At 33.2% G+C, this 17453-nt stretch overlaps 1 protein-coding gene across 8 annotated transcripts in view; it reads left to right on the top strand.

Annotated features, from left to right (window-relative positions):
* The window catches only part of LOC145279708 (geranylgeranyl pyrophosphate synthase-like), a 200435-nt gene extending 183407 nt beyond the window's left edge, over positions 1-17028 (top strand). For all 8 annotated transcript variants that reach the window (XM_080130990.1, XM_080130994.1, XM_080130989.1 and 5 more), the window contains exons 11-14: positions 10-88; positions 1534-1636; positions 2686-2800; positions 16679-17028. In XM_080130990.1, coding sequence (XP_079987116.1) covers positions 10-88; positions 1534-1636; positions 2686-2800; positions 16679-16775 — 394 coding nt within the window. In that variant the 3' untranslated portion in view covers positions 16776-17028. The remainder of the gene's footprint in view (positions 1-9; positions 89-1533; positions 1637-2685; positions 2801-16678) is intronic.
* Positions 17029-17453: the final 425 nt, after the last annotated feature.

The raw sequence follows: 17453 nt of genomic DNA, 5'->3' as shown, positions 1-17453 counted from the left end.
TTTTTTAAGTGAATTCAAACAGCTGATTGATCTACTTGGATTGTACTTCCAAATTCGAGATGATTACTGTAACCTTAAAGACAAAACGGTAAGATTTCTTTCCATTCCTTTTTTTCAAACATGATCAATCCTAAATAAATAATTTTTAAAATTATGTTTCTAGCCACAAAATGTCTCCACATTTCTTGTAGCTTTTACAGAATAATTTGTAGAGGTTAGGGTTACGTGGGTGATTGAACTTAATAAATATTACAACGACTGTGAATTAGATATATTGTGGTCATTACATTGTATTTCTGCTATGCTTAAAAAAATAATGACTTATGGATATGTGAAAATATGATATATCTTGTTGGTGGTTAGTAAGGAAAGAAGACACATACAGGAATTTGCTATGTTTTTTCTTGTGGCCAGATTGCCAACCAACTGCCAATATTAATTTCAAGTTTATAACAATTTGTAACTCCTTACAAACGTCCACTGTGGGACTCCACTGTCAGTCAGTGTATCCACATCCCCAGGGCATTTTATTCAGCGATGAAGTGTTTAATTAATCAGATTTATAACAGAATTGATTAAATTGAACTTTTAATTAATTAGTTAAATTTAATTTTAAAATCTATTTTTTTTAAAATATGATAATTTGATAAAAAGGACAACGTTTGATAAGGGAAACAAAATGAAAGTAAAACATGTGAGCAATGCCAAGTAGTTAGAGCTTGTTAATAATAAAATAAAATAATCATAAAAAACAAGTTAACATCTATTTTTAAAAAAAAGTTAAATTGTTGGGGGGGGGGGGCACTTTTGCCAGGATTACTCCACTTATCCATGATCTTCACTTTATCATGCTGAGTGTTTAACAAGAGGCATTAAGTATCAATTTTTAAATGTTTGGTATAACTTGACCGCATATTGAACCCTGCTCTCCCAGCCCATTAGCAAATATTTACCATTATGTCAAATGAGCCAATACAAATGACATAATTCTGGAAATTTTCTGATATTAATTTAGTATGAAATGAATCATCAAATTATTATTTAAAAATCTTTTCATCTCTTTGATTGCCCATTTAGCATAATGAGTTAAGAAACTGGAGTCCAATCCTTGGTCGAGTCATACTAAGCATTCAAAGAATTGTACTTGATGACCCCTTGTTAAACATTTACATGAAGGAACAAGAGGAAAAGGAGTACTTTGTGAAAAGGAATGACGCTATCTTCTTTAATTTCGATGCAATTGCTAATAAAAAGGGAGCCTTTAGGTCACCCTCAACTATAGTCAACCAGTTTACTGCTCTTTTCCTAGATTTCACTCCACTAGCTAATAAAAGGGGAGCGTTCAGGTTGTCCTCGGCTATGATCAACAACTTTGTTTTGAAATTCTTTATTTTTAAGACCCCACTGAAGATCTATTGACAAAAACATCTGTGATATCCGAATCATTAAAAACATTTTGTGATTGCAAATGTATGAAATAAAAAAAACGTATACAAACCCAAATTGAAAATTTGCCTCTTCCTTTTATTTCAGTACGAAGTGAACAAAAGTTATTGTGAAGATCTCACGGAGGGTAAATTTTCATTTCCTCTCATCCATGCAATCAACTGTAGTAAAGATGACAACCAAGTGCTCAGTATCCTTTTTTTCACCTTCAACAAATTTCCCTTCCCTCCCCTTTCTTTTTTTTTTTCCAATTATTTTCATACTTTCATCTGAAGATTGGTCAATGCATGGAGGTGGATGAAAACTTGGATGTGGAGAAAGTATATTTGGATGGCGAGGCCATAGAGTTCATTTACTTCCTCTCCAGGAGGTTAGACACAAGGTTAGATGAAGTTTTGAAAACTCAACGCTCTAGAAGTGCACTCTGGCCTACAAAAATGCCTGAACAACCCTTTCTACATTTTTCGATAGAAGCAATAAAATCACCCCTTTTCAAAGAGAGGAAGTAATATCTGAGAGGGTAAACTGAATAGAATCAAAGCTCAGTCCGACGCAAGCAAGGCTACTGTTGTCAGAAATTCTCTTATCTTGGTGATAATATTGATGCATAAGTTTGAGCTGAGTCTAGTCTGATAGCAAGCAAGAGTTGGGAGTGAATGAAATAAGTTCAGGAAATTTCTGCCATTACTGACCAGCAAAATATTACGTAGTGTTGACCAACGAAAGGATCTACCCAATTTGTGTGCTCAGTGTAATGTGTAGATATGAAACCTGGTAAATGAGTATTAAGAATGCTTTTGCATGAAGATAGATATGAGAATGATATAATAGATGTGTAATCTGAGTCTTAAAGATCTGCTTAGATGACCTCAGATGAAGATTAAATCTGGACAGTATAAAGAATAAGAGACTGTTCGTTTTATTACATTGAAAGAATGGATGAGAGAAGTACAAAAAAGATGTAGAACAGTTGAGCTAGCAGGATCAGTTGGAAGGGGAAGGTCAAGAAAAAACTGAAAAAGTGATAAGGATGAATTTGAGAGAAAAACCAAAGATAGGTTGGTTCGGAAGTAAATTTCTCAAAGCCGTCCAACACGTCAGTATGTAAAAAAAGATGTCAATCTGAATATGACTGAATGACTGTATTTGATGCTTTTTTTGTTTTGTTTTGTATATCAAATTTTTTAATGTTTTCATACAATTTTCTATTTTGTTGGATTCCTTAACTCATAACAAAAGGCATTTTACGCCAGAGAACTGAAGACAATGTTCTCAAGAAGTACTGTGTTGATCTGCTAGAAGAACGCGGAACTTTTACTTATACCGAAACAGTTCTGATTGAAATGGAAGAAAAGTAAGTTATTTTTTTTATATATAATTTATCATTTTTTTTATACTTTTTGTTGTACTTGTGTTTCGAAAATTTGAAATGAGGATTGATCTGTGTGCTTTAAGATTACTGTTCTTGTTTTGCTGTTATTTTCAGTTTTTATGTTTTGGCTGATGTTAACTCTGACCTTCTTTGGGTACATTTTTTTCTAACTCAGGAGAACCTATACACAATTTCAAACTGAACTCTTTATTTAATCCACAGGTGTAGATTGTTCTCATTCTGTCAGTCACAACTGGGTAGAAGTGTTAATTTTAATGTCATTCTTTGTTAGTATCACCGGTAGCAAAAGATTGAACCTTCAACCTTCAGAAAACTAGTGTAAAAATTGCTTCTTTGGTACCAGTGTTCAAGAATTCTGTTGAAAGAACTGACCTATAAAGTTATCCTCTGTTTAGTTTCCTCTCGCTCTTCACAAATTTTTTAATCAATTAACCAATCTAATGATAGTCCGCCACTTCATTACTGGTGCTACCAGATCAGACTGCCTGAAGATATTGACTTTCTAATTCAAATGCACCATACATCAGTTTTTGTCATTTTATCTCTTTGCAAAGCTTAATCATGTTCTGCAAAGCCAAAAAACAAAAACATTCCCCCGTATTCCTATCCCCCCCTTTCTTTTTTTACCCTATCCTTTTCTGACCCAGTCAGTAGGGTATGAGAATATGCTGACTGTCCCCTTACAGAGAGTAAAAGTCCTTCAATGGGGCCACTTGTTGGCTGTGGGTGGCGACTCGTGATGTTTGTGGATGGGATCATGGTGGTTGAGTAGACCTTGACCTAGGTACAAACAGGATATGGCCCTGTAAGGTGGTCGGAGAGCCCCGATCTGATTAATCAACTGGTCATTTCAAACTCTAATTCAAAAGACAAAATCAACATCCACATAAACACACAAGTATCACAAAATAAAATTCTCCCAACTACTGAATTAGAAGGTGGTGGTTTTAGAGTCAATCAGTTTGAAGAAAAGGGTATATGACATTGTTGTAATCCCCCGACTTTTCTTACTACTTTTTGGGGTAGTGAAACAAGGAGGAAAAACAAGTGCTCATGGACTCCTTCAAATACGAATATACCGCTGCTGTATCTCTGTCCTATGAAGGTGAATAGGTTTCACCCCTTGGATTTCTCATTAAATTGGACTCCATGGCAGGTGGAGAGCAGGGGACGATGAAATTTAAAAAAATAAAAAAAATATTCATAGCAACAAAATCAACCAAGAGACCTCACACAGAGTTCAATTCAGACACTGAAAATAGGGAAAACTTCCCAAGATTCATTATTCTTGAAGCAGTAGACAACACCCGATTGACAAAACTATTTCCATTTTTAATACAAAGGGTAATTTCTACAAAAATAACACCCAAAGTAGTTAAAAATTTATGAAATGGGACAATTCTAGTGGAGGTAGAAAAAAATAGATATGCTGACAATATACTAAAATGGAAAAATTCTATGGCAAAAAAATTAAAACTTATCCCCATGGAAAAATGAATACATCAAAGGGCGTTATTCAAAACAGAAAACTATCCAGTTCAATTGACAAAATATAAATGGGACTAAAATCCCAAGGCTTAATTGACATAAAAGAGTATCCATTAAAAAGAATGGAAACCTTATACTAACAAACACCTATATCATAACTTTTAATACACCAAAAGCCCCAAAAGAGATAAGAATTCAATTGAAAAAGTAAAACTATTTATACCAAACTCCCTACGATGTCAGAAATTTGAGCATCATGAGGATGTATGTTACAATCGATTCGCGTGTGGCAAATGTGTTATAAAAAGCCCCAACCATAATGCAAATGTGCAAAGGACCACCTTGCCTATGCAAGGATATGTGATTTATAGAAAAAAGAAAAGGAAATTATAATGGTAAAACAAAACAAAACATTTTATTCTCCGAAGCAAGGAAAATTGTACATAGATATATGGGAGACGAAAGTTATGCACAAATTTCAAAAAAAAAGTAATCAGAGAAAAAAGTGATAAATATGACATACTCGTTAAAAAATTAATGAAACTAGGCCCAAATGATAAAACCTACAATCACAGATACCACAAACGTGAATATCTACCCTAAACCAAAATAAAGATCAAATAAATCAAAATAAAAAAAACAAAAACAATAGCCTCATCCAAACAAATCCCTAGTACATCCAGAAACAAAGAATCACCGGTCGAAGAAAGAATCAATAAAAAAGAACATGAAACAAAGCACCCCCCCCCTTCCCTGACACATCACAAACTAAAACAAAAAATAAGCAAGGAACTACTGAAATCATGGAAGTTGACAGTAGCATCAACAATCCAAAAGAAGAAAATAAAACATAAACATGGCTAATAAAATACTACAATGGAATATAAGAGGCCTAAAAATTAATATTGAAAAAATAATACTCTTCATCAAAACCCTTCATCCTGTAATAATTTGCCTACAAGAAACACACATAAAAGAAAATGACAGAATTAATATAAAACATTACTCAATATACAATTACATAAACAAAACATCAAACATGGCCACTAGTGAATCATCATTACTCATAAAAATATTCTACACAACGCAGTCAACTTAAAAACAAGCCTGCAAGCTGTTGCAATAACTGTAACACTACACAAAGCAATAACCCTTTGCTCACTCTATATACCACTGAATGAAACAATAGAAATAGAACTGAATGCTTTAATCCAGCAACTACCAAAACGTTTTTTATTTGTGGGCGACTTTAATAGCTATAACAAACTATGGGGTAGTAAAAAAAAAAAAAAAACAACAAAAGAGGCCAAATCATTGAAAAAATAATCAACCAAAAACAGTTATGTTTACTCAATAAAAAAAGAGAACACATAGCTCCATCCAACAACAGGAACACTATCAGTAATAGACCTAACATTATGTGACCCAACCATATACATGAACTATAGCTGGAAAGCACAATGATACATGCAGAAATGACCACTTCTCAATTATACTGGAAAACGAGTTCCTCAAATTAGAGGACAAAATGCCCCATTGGATTATACAAAAATACAAATTGGGAAAATTCCAAAAGCGCATGCCAACATAGATTAATACCTTGAATAATACCTTGAACACTAACTCTGAACATATTACCAATTTCAGCAATACGCTACTTTCCATTGCAGAAAAAAACATACTAAAAAGCCTTACATCCCCAAAATACAACAAACCCTGATTCAATAAAGAATGCAAAAAAGTCATAAGAATAAGACATGCTATCTTAAGAAAATTAAAAAATAATCCAACAAAAAAAATTAAAAGGTAAAAGAACATTTGGACAAGAAAAAGAAAGAAAATTTGGACAAAAAGAAAATATACAAAATAGCAGAATCAAAATGGAATACATGGAAAAATTATGTATCAAAAATAAATGAAAACACTAAAACTAAAAAAGTATGGGAGATGGTCAGGAAAATATCAGGGAAGAATAAGAACATGATCAAACAATACCACATGAAGATCACCGACAAGAAAAAAATTGCAGACTAGCAGAACAATTTTCAACAAATTCATCATCAAAAAAACAAAATAAAATTTTAAGTTATAAAACAAAACAAAGAAAATAAAAAAAATTAATTTCGAATCAAAAAATGAAGAAAAGTACAACTAACCATTCAATAGCACAGAACTAAAAGAAACAATACACAAATCTCATGATACAGCAGTTGGCTCTGATGAAATCCATTATCAATTTCTTAAAAAAAAAACAAAAAAAAACAAAAAAACTACCAAAACCATCTCTGGACTATCTACTACAAATATATAATGAAATATGGATAACAGAATCCCCCCAAAATAGAAGCAGGCTATAGTGATCCCAATATCCAAACCATGAAGTATCTCACTACACAACTCCCCACTTAGGATGGCCCTATACATCTGGCCTCTACTTCACAGTAACTCATCATGTCTCAATGCCGTTGTGCCTTTCTTGAAGTGAATAAAAGGTAAAGAAATTTTTAAACCATGTGATAAGCAACCATAATTACCCGTTCCAAAGTTAAGAAAGTGGTTATGATTAGAAGTGAACCTTGGGCCATCTGATTGCAAAGACAACAGCTAAGACTAAGCAGCAAGTTTGGCTTTTCTCAGCTGGAAAAATGATTTTCAACATAGAAAATATCTTGTGATCAGTTCTAGTTTTCTGGCTGCATTCATTCCATGCAGTTAGAAGTTTGTCTATGCTTGGTTTCTTGTCCATCTCCTGGGTTTTTGGTGTCTCATCCCATATGAAATTAGAGTACAAGTAGGTATTTTTGTTTTAAATAATCTTAAGAGTTGATATGCCATAAAAACAAACCAGCTTTAATCAAAAGCATCACGGTTAATTGGCATTTTCTAATATTTAGTGACTATTTTTAATGAGACGATAGCATCATTATTTGGCTTTGGTATTTTAAATGCTATAAATATTCTGGGCTTTGGGTTGGATAACACTAGATAATATCTCATGCACGCTCTTCATGTCATCCAATCTAAAGGATTGCATGCAGTCCAATTACCTTTTATGCATTCAAATCAGGTCTTCCCTGGTTTACTACACTCTCGGTTAATTGGGGCATCTAAGCATATGAAATGTATGTAGATAATGACCTGCTGTACATGATGAAACCACCTGATATGCTGAGTTTATAAGGCATCCAAAATCCCACCAATACCAAACTTATTAAAAGATCTTTGAAAGATTTTATGTGATAAAACTTATTTGAAATACTCAAGTATTTTCATCTGCAAATTCTGAATATAATATTAATATCTGTACTAAAGAGTTTTCAAACTTTTTAGATTAGGATTGATAATTTGGATTATGTGGACGACTATTTTTACCTTGGATGTTATTCTTGCAATGTTTCAGCTCATGTAACCTCCAACATTCTTTAAGTGCATCTTGTAAAACTAAGGAATCTTATACAGAATTTTGATCTTAACACTTTATTTAATATATGGGGGTAAATTATTTTTGTGCCGTCAACCATGATTGAGTAGAAATCTGAAGTAATTTTTATTCTTTTATTGGTATTGCCTGTAGTGAGGATAAAACCTTCAGAAGACTATCACATAACTGATTGTTATTTGACACCTTTGTCTGTTGTACCAGGTGACCAAAATCAGAGGTACCTGGAGGTCATAGGTTACATTTGCTGAAACATTGTGAGAATAGCATCCAAAAAAAAGAATAGTAGTCTGAATAAGCCAAATAATATATAATAATGAGGTTATTTTTTATTCATTATTTATAGAATATTTTGGAACGAACTTAGTGATAAACATTTAAGATTATTTGTGATTATAAGTAGCAGAGGTTGTGTAGATTGTTAATATTTTAAACCAACGCATTTCAGGTGAAAACTTTATGTACCACGTGGAAATTGGTATAAATTCTAAAACTTATGAAAAATGATCTAGTGGAAAAATAATTACAAGTAAAAATAGAATTTATTGAATTATCAAGATTTAATGTGAAAGAGTTGGGTGATTAATTCAGTATAACAAACTGACTTATCTCCCTTGACTTAAATTAAGGGTCTGCCGTTTTTAACAACATCATGTGAGAATGTAATTGTGGATGTTTTTTTGTTAAAAATACATTTAGTACATCTATTGAATCATTTTTCATAATTTTAAAATTTATACTAATTTTGACATGACACGTAAGTACATAATGTTTTCACCTGAAATGCGTTGGTTTAAAAATTCAATAATTTATACAAGCACCAAAGCAACTTCCACTATCCTGGCATTATCATTAAACAACTGAAAGTTGTAGTTGGTCTCTGTAGTTAGCTTCCTTTGGAAAAAAAGAAAAGAAATTACATTAGGAAGTTATATACTCCGTTTTTAGGTGGAAACAGGTTATTAATAAGAAGTTTATTGTATGCCAGCAAGGTGGGTGAATCTACAAAGTGTGGCTCTGCTTCATTAACATTATATTAGTAATATAAAACCTTCACTTTATGTAGACAAAATATACCCCCCACCCATCCCCGCAAAATAATCACATAATTTTTATAAAATCCATGAGAATTAATTTTTCTACCAAAACTGCCGGTCCTGGATATGACCTTAAACTATATCTGATGGTGAGGCCCCAGCTTGCGGGCTTTGGGGAGTGTGGAGCCACCCTTTAATTGCCATTGCTCCCAGGTCCACTCTGACCCGGAGTGGTAGTACCTGTTAGGGTCCCAACTATGGGTTAAATAGAAACCGACTTAAAAAATCGAATATACTATATTAAAAAAAATTTTCTTCAAAATAACTAGATTCGACATTAAATAGCCTGAAAAGGGTTGATATGCCGTAAAACAACCAACCAACCAACCAAAACTGCCTAGTTTTAACATGTGGAAATGATTTGTAAAAGTACAGCATAGTTAACACTGTAGAACTTGTAAACCAAAACAAAACAAAGTGGTAGAGATCGCTTAATTTTAACATGTGGAAATGATTTATATAATAAAAAAAATCTTACTAAAAACTAGGCAAGTTTGGTAGCATATTTATAGGAAGACTGAGATTAGCAACATCTGTTAGAGGGAGAGGGTGCATAGAAGAAAGACTGAGTTAAATCTGGTGCTACCAGATCAGGCTGTCTACTGACTTCCTGAGATGAAACGCACCTACATAGATGTCTTTGTTTTTTTTATTCCCTTTTGCAAAACTTAGTCATGTTCTGCGAAAACAAAAACAAAAACAACATTCTCCTCCCCTTCCCCTCCCTCGTTTTCTTTTTCCTTCACCTCCTCACCCCTTTTTTTTTTTTTTTTTTTTTTTTGCCTAGTTGGTAGGGCGATAGAACATACCAACTGCCCCCCTGCAGAGGGTAAAAATCCTTCAATGGGACCACCAGTTGACCGTTGGTGGCAACCCGTAATGCATTAAGAACGGGATCCTGGTGGTTGAGTGGAACATGCCTAGGAAATAATAACATGATACTACAACACACCACTTTGGCCCTTACTAGGCTAGACGGGAGGTTGGATAGGCCCGATCCAATCAATCGGTTGGTCATGACAAGCACTAATTCAGACAATCCAAACAAAAACACACTAACACTCAACATAAACAATAAACTGAGTTAATAAGCGATGGCTGAAGGGTCAATCAAGCTGGGAAAAAGGTAACCATCAGGAATAATAAAAATACAGGGAAATCCCATACTTGGATGGGCATAACCATATATTGTGAATGCTTGGAAACCTCCCCATGTTTGAGTATACCAGCTATGTAGCCCTGGAGAACCGAGGCGAATGGGATTTACCCCCTCATAGTTCTTCCCCATAAGGGGCTCCGAGGAGGGTGGGGAGCATGGCTGATGAATTTTTCAAAAATTATTATGAATGCCAAAAAATCCAAGAGACCACACACAGAAATTGACTCTGACAGCGACAATGAAGATACAAACTTTCCAAGATTCATCGTGCTAGAAGCAACGTCTAATATACCGTTAACTAAAATGTCACCCTTCATTATCCAAAAGGTAATATCAAGCAAAATAACACCTAAAAATGTCAAAAAATTAAGGAATGGTACCATATTGGTAGAAGTACAAAATAAAAAACAGGCCAAAACTCTACTTCAACTACAAAAATTGCATGAAACAAACATCAAAGCTTATCCACACCAAACACTAAACTACTCCAAAGGAGTCATAAAAAACCAGGAAATCTCCGTCTGCACAACAGAAGAAATCAAAACAGAACTAAAAAACCAAGGGGTCACAGATGTAAAAAGAATCACATTTAAAAAAAAAAGGAGAGGTAATATATACAAACACTTATATATTAACATTCAATTATCCTCAAATACCAGAGACCATCAATATAGGTTATGAAAGAACGAAAATAGAACAATACATTCCAAAACCTTTACAATGCTACAACTGCCAAAAGTTTGGACATAATAAAGACCAATGTCTAAGATTCTTCACATGTGGAAACTGCAGTGAAAAAAACCCAGACCACGATGAAGAAGACTGTCCAAATAAAACCAAATGCACAAACTGTCAAGAAGAGCACCACTCTCACTCAAAACAGTGCAAAATATATAAGCAAGAGAAGGAAATAATAACAATCAAATATCAAAAAAATATAACCTTCCAAGAAGCCCGCAAAGAAGTCACAAATCGCACCAAAAACTCATATGCCACAATAACCCAACAAGCAAACAAAATGTACAACTACAATGAACTAAACCTTGCTCCAGAAATTGCAAACCTAGCAAAAGAACTAAAGAACATACTTGAAGAATTAAAATCTTTTTTATCAGAACTGAAAATAAATTCTAACAGCCAAATAAAAGTCAGAAACGAACAACCCAGTATAAAAGAAAACGAAACAAAGGAAATCAGAAAAACTTCCATCAATATTGAGGAATCAATCTCTAAAGAAATGAAACCTCCTCAATTATCAAAACGTGAAAGATCCAAGTCACTAACAAGGACAAAAACAGATGTTAAAAATAAACACACAACAACAGAAAAAATGGAAATAGAACAGAACAACAAAAAAACTACCCCCCAAAAACAAAATGACAAACAAAAAACAGAATTAGTATTAATTGAAAATGAAAATAAATTTGAACTAGTTGAAACTGGTAGCCAAAAAAGACAGTCAAGACAAAGTAAATCTAAAAGTCCCAGACCAAAACCCAAAAAAAGCCTCTCACCAGAAACAAGAAACAGACCATCCACTTCCAAAAGAAACACCCAAACTAACATCGAAACTATGGACGTAGACATAAACACCAACAGTCCAAAACCAAAAGAAAATATAAACCATGACTAACAAAATCCTACAGTGGAACATAAGAGGATTAAAAATTAATATCGAAGAAATGCAAATACTTATCAAATCCTTATGTCCTGCAATAATTTGCCTACAGGAAACACACTTAAAAGAAAATGACAAAATTAACATAAAACACTACTCAATATACAACCACATAAACAAATTATCATGCAAAGCCACCGGTGGATCATCAATACTGATAAACGAAAACATTCCACACAGCAAAGTGAACTTAAAAACAAATATGCAAGCTGTTGCAATAACTGCAACACTACACAAAACAGTAACCCTATGCTCACTCTATATACCACCAAATGAAACAATAAACGAAACAGAATTAAACAATATAATCAAACAACTACCTAAACCTTTTCTACTGTTGGGAGACTTCAATAGTCACAATATATGGTGGGGCAGTAAAAAAAACAACAAAAGAGGCCAAACCATAGAAAAAATAATTAACCAAAATGATCTATGCCTACTCAACAACAAAGAGAATACATATATGCACCCACCAACGGGAACCCTATCAGCAATCGATATAACACTATGTGACCCAACTATATAGCTGGAGAACACATAAGGATACATGCGGAAGTGACCACTTCCCAATCATAATAGAAAATGAGAATCCCAAGCCAGAAGACAAAACACCCCGCTGGAATTTACAAAAGGCAAATTGGGAAAATTTCCAAAATACATGTCAATACAGATTAATACCTGAAGCGAATCCTGACTTAGAACACATCACATATTTCAGCAACACCCTACTCACAATAGCCGAGGAGAACATACCAAAAAGTTCCACTACTACAAAATATAACAAACCCTGGTACAATAAAGAATGCAAAGAAGCTATAAGAGCCAGACGTGCAAACCTAAGGAAATTCAAAAACAGTCCAACGAAAGAAAATTTGGACACCTATAAAAACAGCAAAGCCAAAGCACGGAAAACTATCAAAGAATCAAAACGGAACTCGTGGAAAGACTATGTAACAAAAATTAATCAAAACACAAAACCCAAAAAAGTATGGGAGATGGTCAGAAAAATAGCAGGAAAAAATACAAAGAACCCTATTAAACACCTTATATGCGACAACACAAAGATTACCGACAAACAAAATATCGCAAATAAATTAGCAGAACAATTCTCAATGAACTCATCATCAAAAAACCAAAATAAAAAATTCCAAGCTATAAAGAAAAATGAAGAAAAAATAAAAATAAACTTCAAATCAAAAAATGAAGAAAACTACAATCAATTATTCAACAGTGCAGAACTAGAGGAGGCAATAAACAAATCTCCCGATACAGCAGTCGGCCCCGACGAGATCCATTATCAATTCCTCAAAAAACTACCAAAACCATCACTGGACTACTTATTACAAATTTACAATGAGATATGGATAACTAACAACATTCCAAAAAACTGGAAGCAGGCAACAGTAATCCCAATACCCAAACCAAAAAAAGACCATACAAACCCAACAAACTACCGACCCATTGCACTAACTAGTTGTTTGTGCAAAACTTTTGAGAGAATGATTAACGAAAGGTTAAATTGGTACTTGGAAAGCAAAAATCTAATTACAGAAAGCCAGTCGGGTTTCAGGAAAAATAGAAGCCCCACCGATCACTTAATAAAACTGGAAACACGCATAAGAGAAGCATTTGCAAAAAAAGAACATCTAATAGCAATTTTTTTTGACATGCAAAAGGCGTATGACACCGCTTGGAAATACGGAATCCAAAAAGACCTGTATGAACTAGGACTTAGGGGTAGAATGCCAGAAATTATCAGAAATTTCTTAACAAATAGAAACTTCCAAGTACGGATGGACAACACTTATTCAGTCCAAAAAGATCAAGAAATGGGGGTCCCCCAAGGCAGTATCCTGTCTGTCACCCTCTTCAACATTAAAATAAACAATATCATAAAAAACATAGACCCAGGAATTGAAAACGCCCTATACGTGGACGACCTACTTATATACTACCAATCTAAATATATACAAACAGCCGAACGCAAACTACAACTCTGTCTGAATAAAATAAACAAATGGGCCATAGAAAATGGATTTACATTCTCAGAGGAAAAAACTAAATGCATCCACTTTTGCAAATTACGAAAATTCCACCACGACCCCAACCTGAAACTGGATAACAAGAACATCCCACTCACCGACCAACATAAATATTTAGGTATTATATTCGATAAAAAATTGAACTTTATACCGCATATAAAATATTTAAAAGCAAAATGCCAAAAGACAATGCAATTGATCAAAGTCCTAGCACACACCGATTGGGGTGCAGACAAAGTCACATTATTGAAATTATACCAAACTCTAATCAGATCTAAAATGGACTATGGATGCTTCATCTATGGAGCAGCAAGGAAGTCCTACATAAAAGAACTAAATACAATCCATCATCAAGGATTAAGATTAGCCTTGGGAGCATTTAGAACCTCTCCAGTAGAAAGCCTCTATATAGAGGCCCACGAGCCTCCACTGATTCTAAGACGACAGAAGTTAGCGCTACAATATTACCTAAAGCTGGTATCAAGTCCAACAAATCCTGCATATCAATGTACCCTTCACCCACAATACACACATCTCTTCAACAAGAAAGAAAATATCAAGCCCTACAGCCTCCGGATAAAAAACCTTCTCACAGAAGCCCAAATGGACATTACAAAAATACATAAATATAACAAATCAAAAACTCCACCCTGGATGATCAAACAACCACACATAATATTAAAATTAAATAAATATCCCAAAACGAAAACCCACCCATCAACCTTCCATGAAGAACTACTTATCATCCAGAATACATACAAAGAATATACACAAATTTACACTGACGGATCAAAAGATGGAGATAAAGTAGGATGCGCAGCCATCCACAAAAAAATAAAACTAAAGAAAAGGCTCCCAAACGAATCTTCTATTTTCAGCGCAGAAGCAACAGCCATAGATTTGGCACTAAATATAATAACCAATGATGACCATCAAAAATATATCATATTTACTGACTCACTTTCAATACTCATATCTCTAAAAGAAAAAAAAATGACAAACCCACTTATTACAAAATTGCTAAACAAAATAGATGCCATAACCATGAAAAAAAACATTATCTTTTGCTGGATACCAAGCCATATCGGCATATACATGAATGAACAAGCAGATAAGGCAGCAAAGGAAACTCTGCAACAAAACCACATAAGTGGAAAAATCCCCTATACAGACCTAAAGACTAAAATAAACACATTTTTGAAGAGAAAATGGCAAGAAAACTGGAGCTCATGCACCAAAAACAAACTATTCCAAATAACACCAAATATTGGAACGAGAAACACCAAAAAGTTAACAAGAAAGGAAGAGGTAGTAATGACCAGACTGCGAATAGGTCACACTCACATCACCCACTCACATCTACTAAAAGGGGAGGAGACACCAAACTGTATAACGTGTCAAGAACCCTACACAATACACCATATACTGACAAACTGCATTGACCTTGAACAAATCCGAACAAAGTATTACCAAGAAAAAAATCTGAAAACAATATTAAACAAGATTGATCCCCAAAAAATTATCAATTTTCTGAAAGAAACTAAAATATACTCAAAAATATAAGGAAAGACCTCCCCCCCCCAAAAAAAAAAAAAAAACCTTAAGAAGAACAAACCAATATTTAACACAACATAACGAACCTTTCGGCATTAAATGACCCCAAAGTGGTTGATATGCCGTAAAACAGAACAAACAAACAAACAAACTGAGTTAAATCAAATTATTGATACATTTCTGCATTTTATCAAGAACTCTCAAATGGAACAAATTCATCAGCCCAAATATGACAACAGTACTCTATACATGAACTGATAGTAAATTTGTAAAGATAGTTTGGTTGTTTTGTTTTATGGCATATCAATCCTTTTCAGGTTATTTAATGTTGAATTTAATGATTTGAGAAAAATCTGTTTCAAATTCTTTATATCTTCAAATATTTATTCATATTTTGTTTAGTTGTTTCATTTTGTAACATATCAACTCTTTTTGAGTTATTTAATGCTGAATCTAATAATTGTTGAAAAAGTTTTTATCCTTAACATTCATTATATCTTCAAATATTTATTCATGATGTTTGGTTTGGTTGTTTTGTACAGGAAAATAGTTGTTTTTGACTTTGAAGAACATCATTCAGTTTTGCAAAGGGAAATGAAAAAAAAATATACTTTTAATTTAAGTCAAGAAACCAGTATCTTCAGACAACCTGATCTGGTAAAACCAGGCTAGAGATTCAGAATAGCCTCAGGTGCAAGAAAGTGTTTAGAGTGCTAGAAAGAACTTACTTTACAAGAGGCACAAAAAACAATGGAACTTTATATGAACTCCAAAAAAGATTTGATGAGAAAAAATGACTGAAAAGTTTCAATTTCTCAAGAGGAGATTCATCCACGAGAATCTCTGAAAATGTCTTGTCTATGCACAGATGCATAAAGTTAATTGCTCATATTTTTTTAGGTTTATGAGGGGTGAAACCTTAATTTTTCAACTCTAGGGTATCAGGATACAACTAAGGAAATAATTTTCAGAATAAAATTGACAATGGTGTAAAAAATAATTTATGGAAATCTTACCTACTTTTATAATTATGGATTGCCCAAATAACTGCCATTTTATCTGATACTACCAGGCTGTTTGAAAATACTGGCTTTCTAACCTAAAATGCATTAAGCATTGATATTTTTTTTTTTTTTTACTTTCTCTTTGCAAAATTTAATCTCGCTCTGCAAACCCCAAAATCAATTTTCCTCTGTAAAATAACAAAACAAAACTCTTAAGATTTTAAGATATAAAAAACTTGAAGCATAAAAACTTTTCCCAAAATTACTGGATTCAGGCTTAAATAACCCAAAAAGGTCGATATGCTGTAAAACAAACAACCAAATCTCCATTTTATCCTTGGCTAAAAAATAAAAATATTTTCTTTTTTTCTTTTTCAGAATTCTCCAACTTATTGATTCATCTGGTGGAAATCCACATTTAGTGGCGATGATCAATGAATTTAAACAAATTTATCGAAATACTAAAACAAGTTGATGATGCTAATAATCAATTTTTTTTTTTTTTTTTTTTTTTTTTTTACATTATACTGGGTGAGGTTTCAGATTTAAATGGTCATGAATGGCCCTGTTTATTTTATGGCCCTGTTTATTTTTTTTTATTTTCATTAGTTTATTTTTTTTTTTTTGGACACACATGATGAAGATAAAGTGTGGCTTAAGCCACTGTGCCTGAACTGGTCTTTTGTCCAGTTAACCAGCAATAAATGTTTTGTTTGTTATTTTTTTAACTGCAACTTTTTTCTTTTTGTTTTAAGAATTCTTTTTGCTTTATTTAATATTAATTGTTGAACAATATTTTGTGGAAATGTAGAATTTTTGATCTTTGAATTGAAGCACTCAGCAGATACAAATGGGAATCTACCGCATACGCAGACACACACACACACACACACACACACACATACTAGCTATCAAGAAAATAGTTGTCTTCAATGTTTTGTGTTTTGGTATTAAAAAATTAAATAAATTAAATTTGTCTAAGAAACGAAAAACTTCCTGAAGATTTTCTTCATAAACGAGCAGATCAAACTTGAATGATGAAAGGGAGGTGAGGAATATTGTTAATTCTGAATTAGGCTATATAACATAGTACTAAAACATATTTAGATATTTAGAAAGTGTTTGTCTTTTTTTTAATTTTTTTTAATTTTTT

This window comes from Euprymna scolopes, chromosome 7 (genome assembly GCF_053919585.1).
Source record: "Euprymna scolopes isolate OS-2025 chromosome 7, ASM5391958v1, whole genome shotgun sequence".
In the NCBI taxonomy this organism is placed as follows: Eukaryota; Metazoa; Mollusca; class Cephalopoda; order Sepiida; family Sepiolidae; genus Euprymna; species Euprymna scolopes.
The sequence above is the reverse complement of the archived record's forward strand: the minus strand, read 5'-3'. Positions and strand labels throughout refer to the sequence as shown.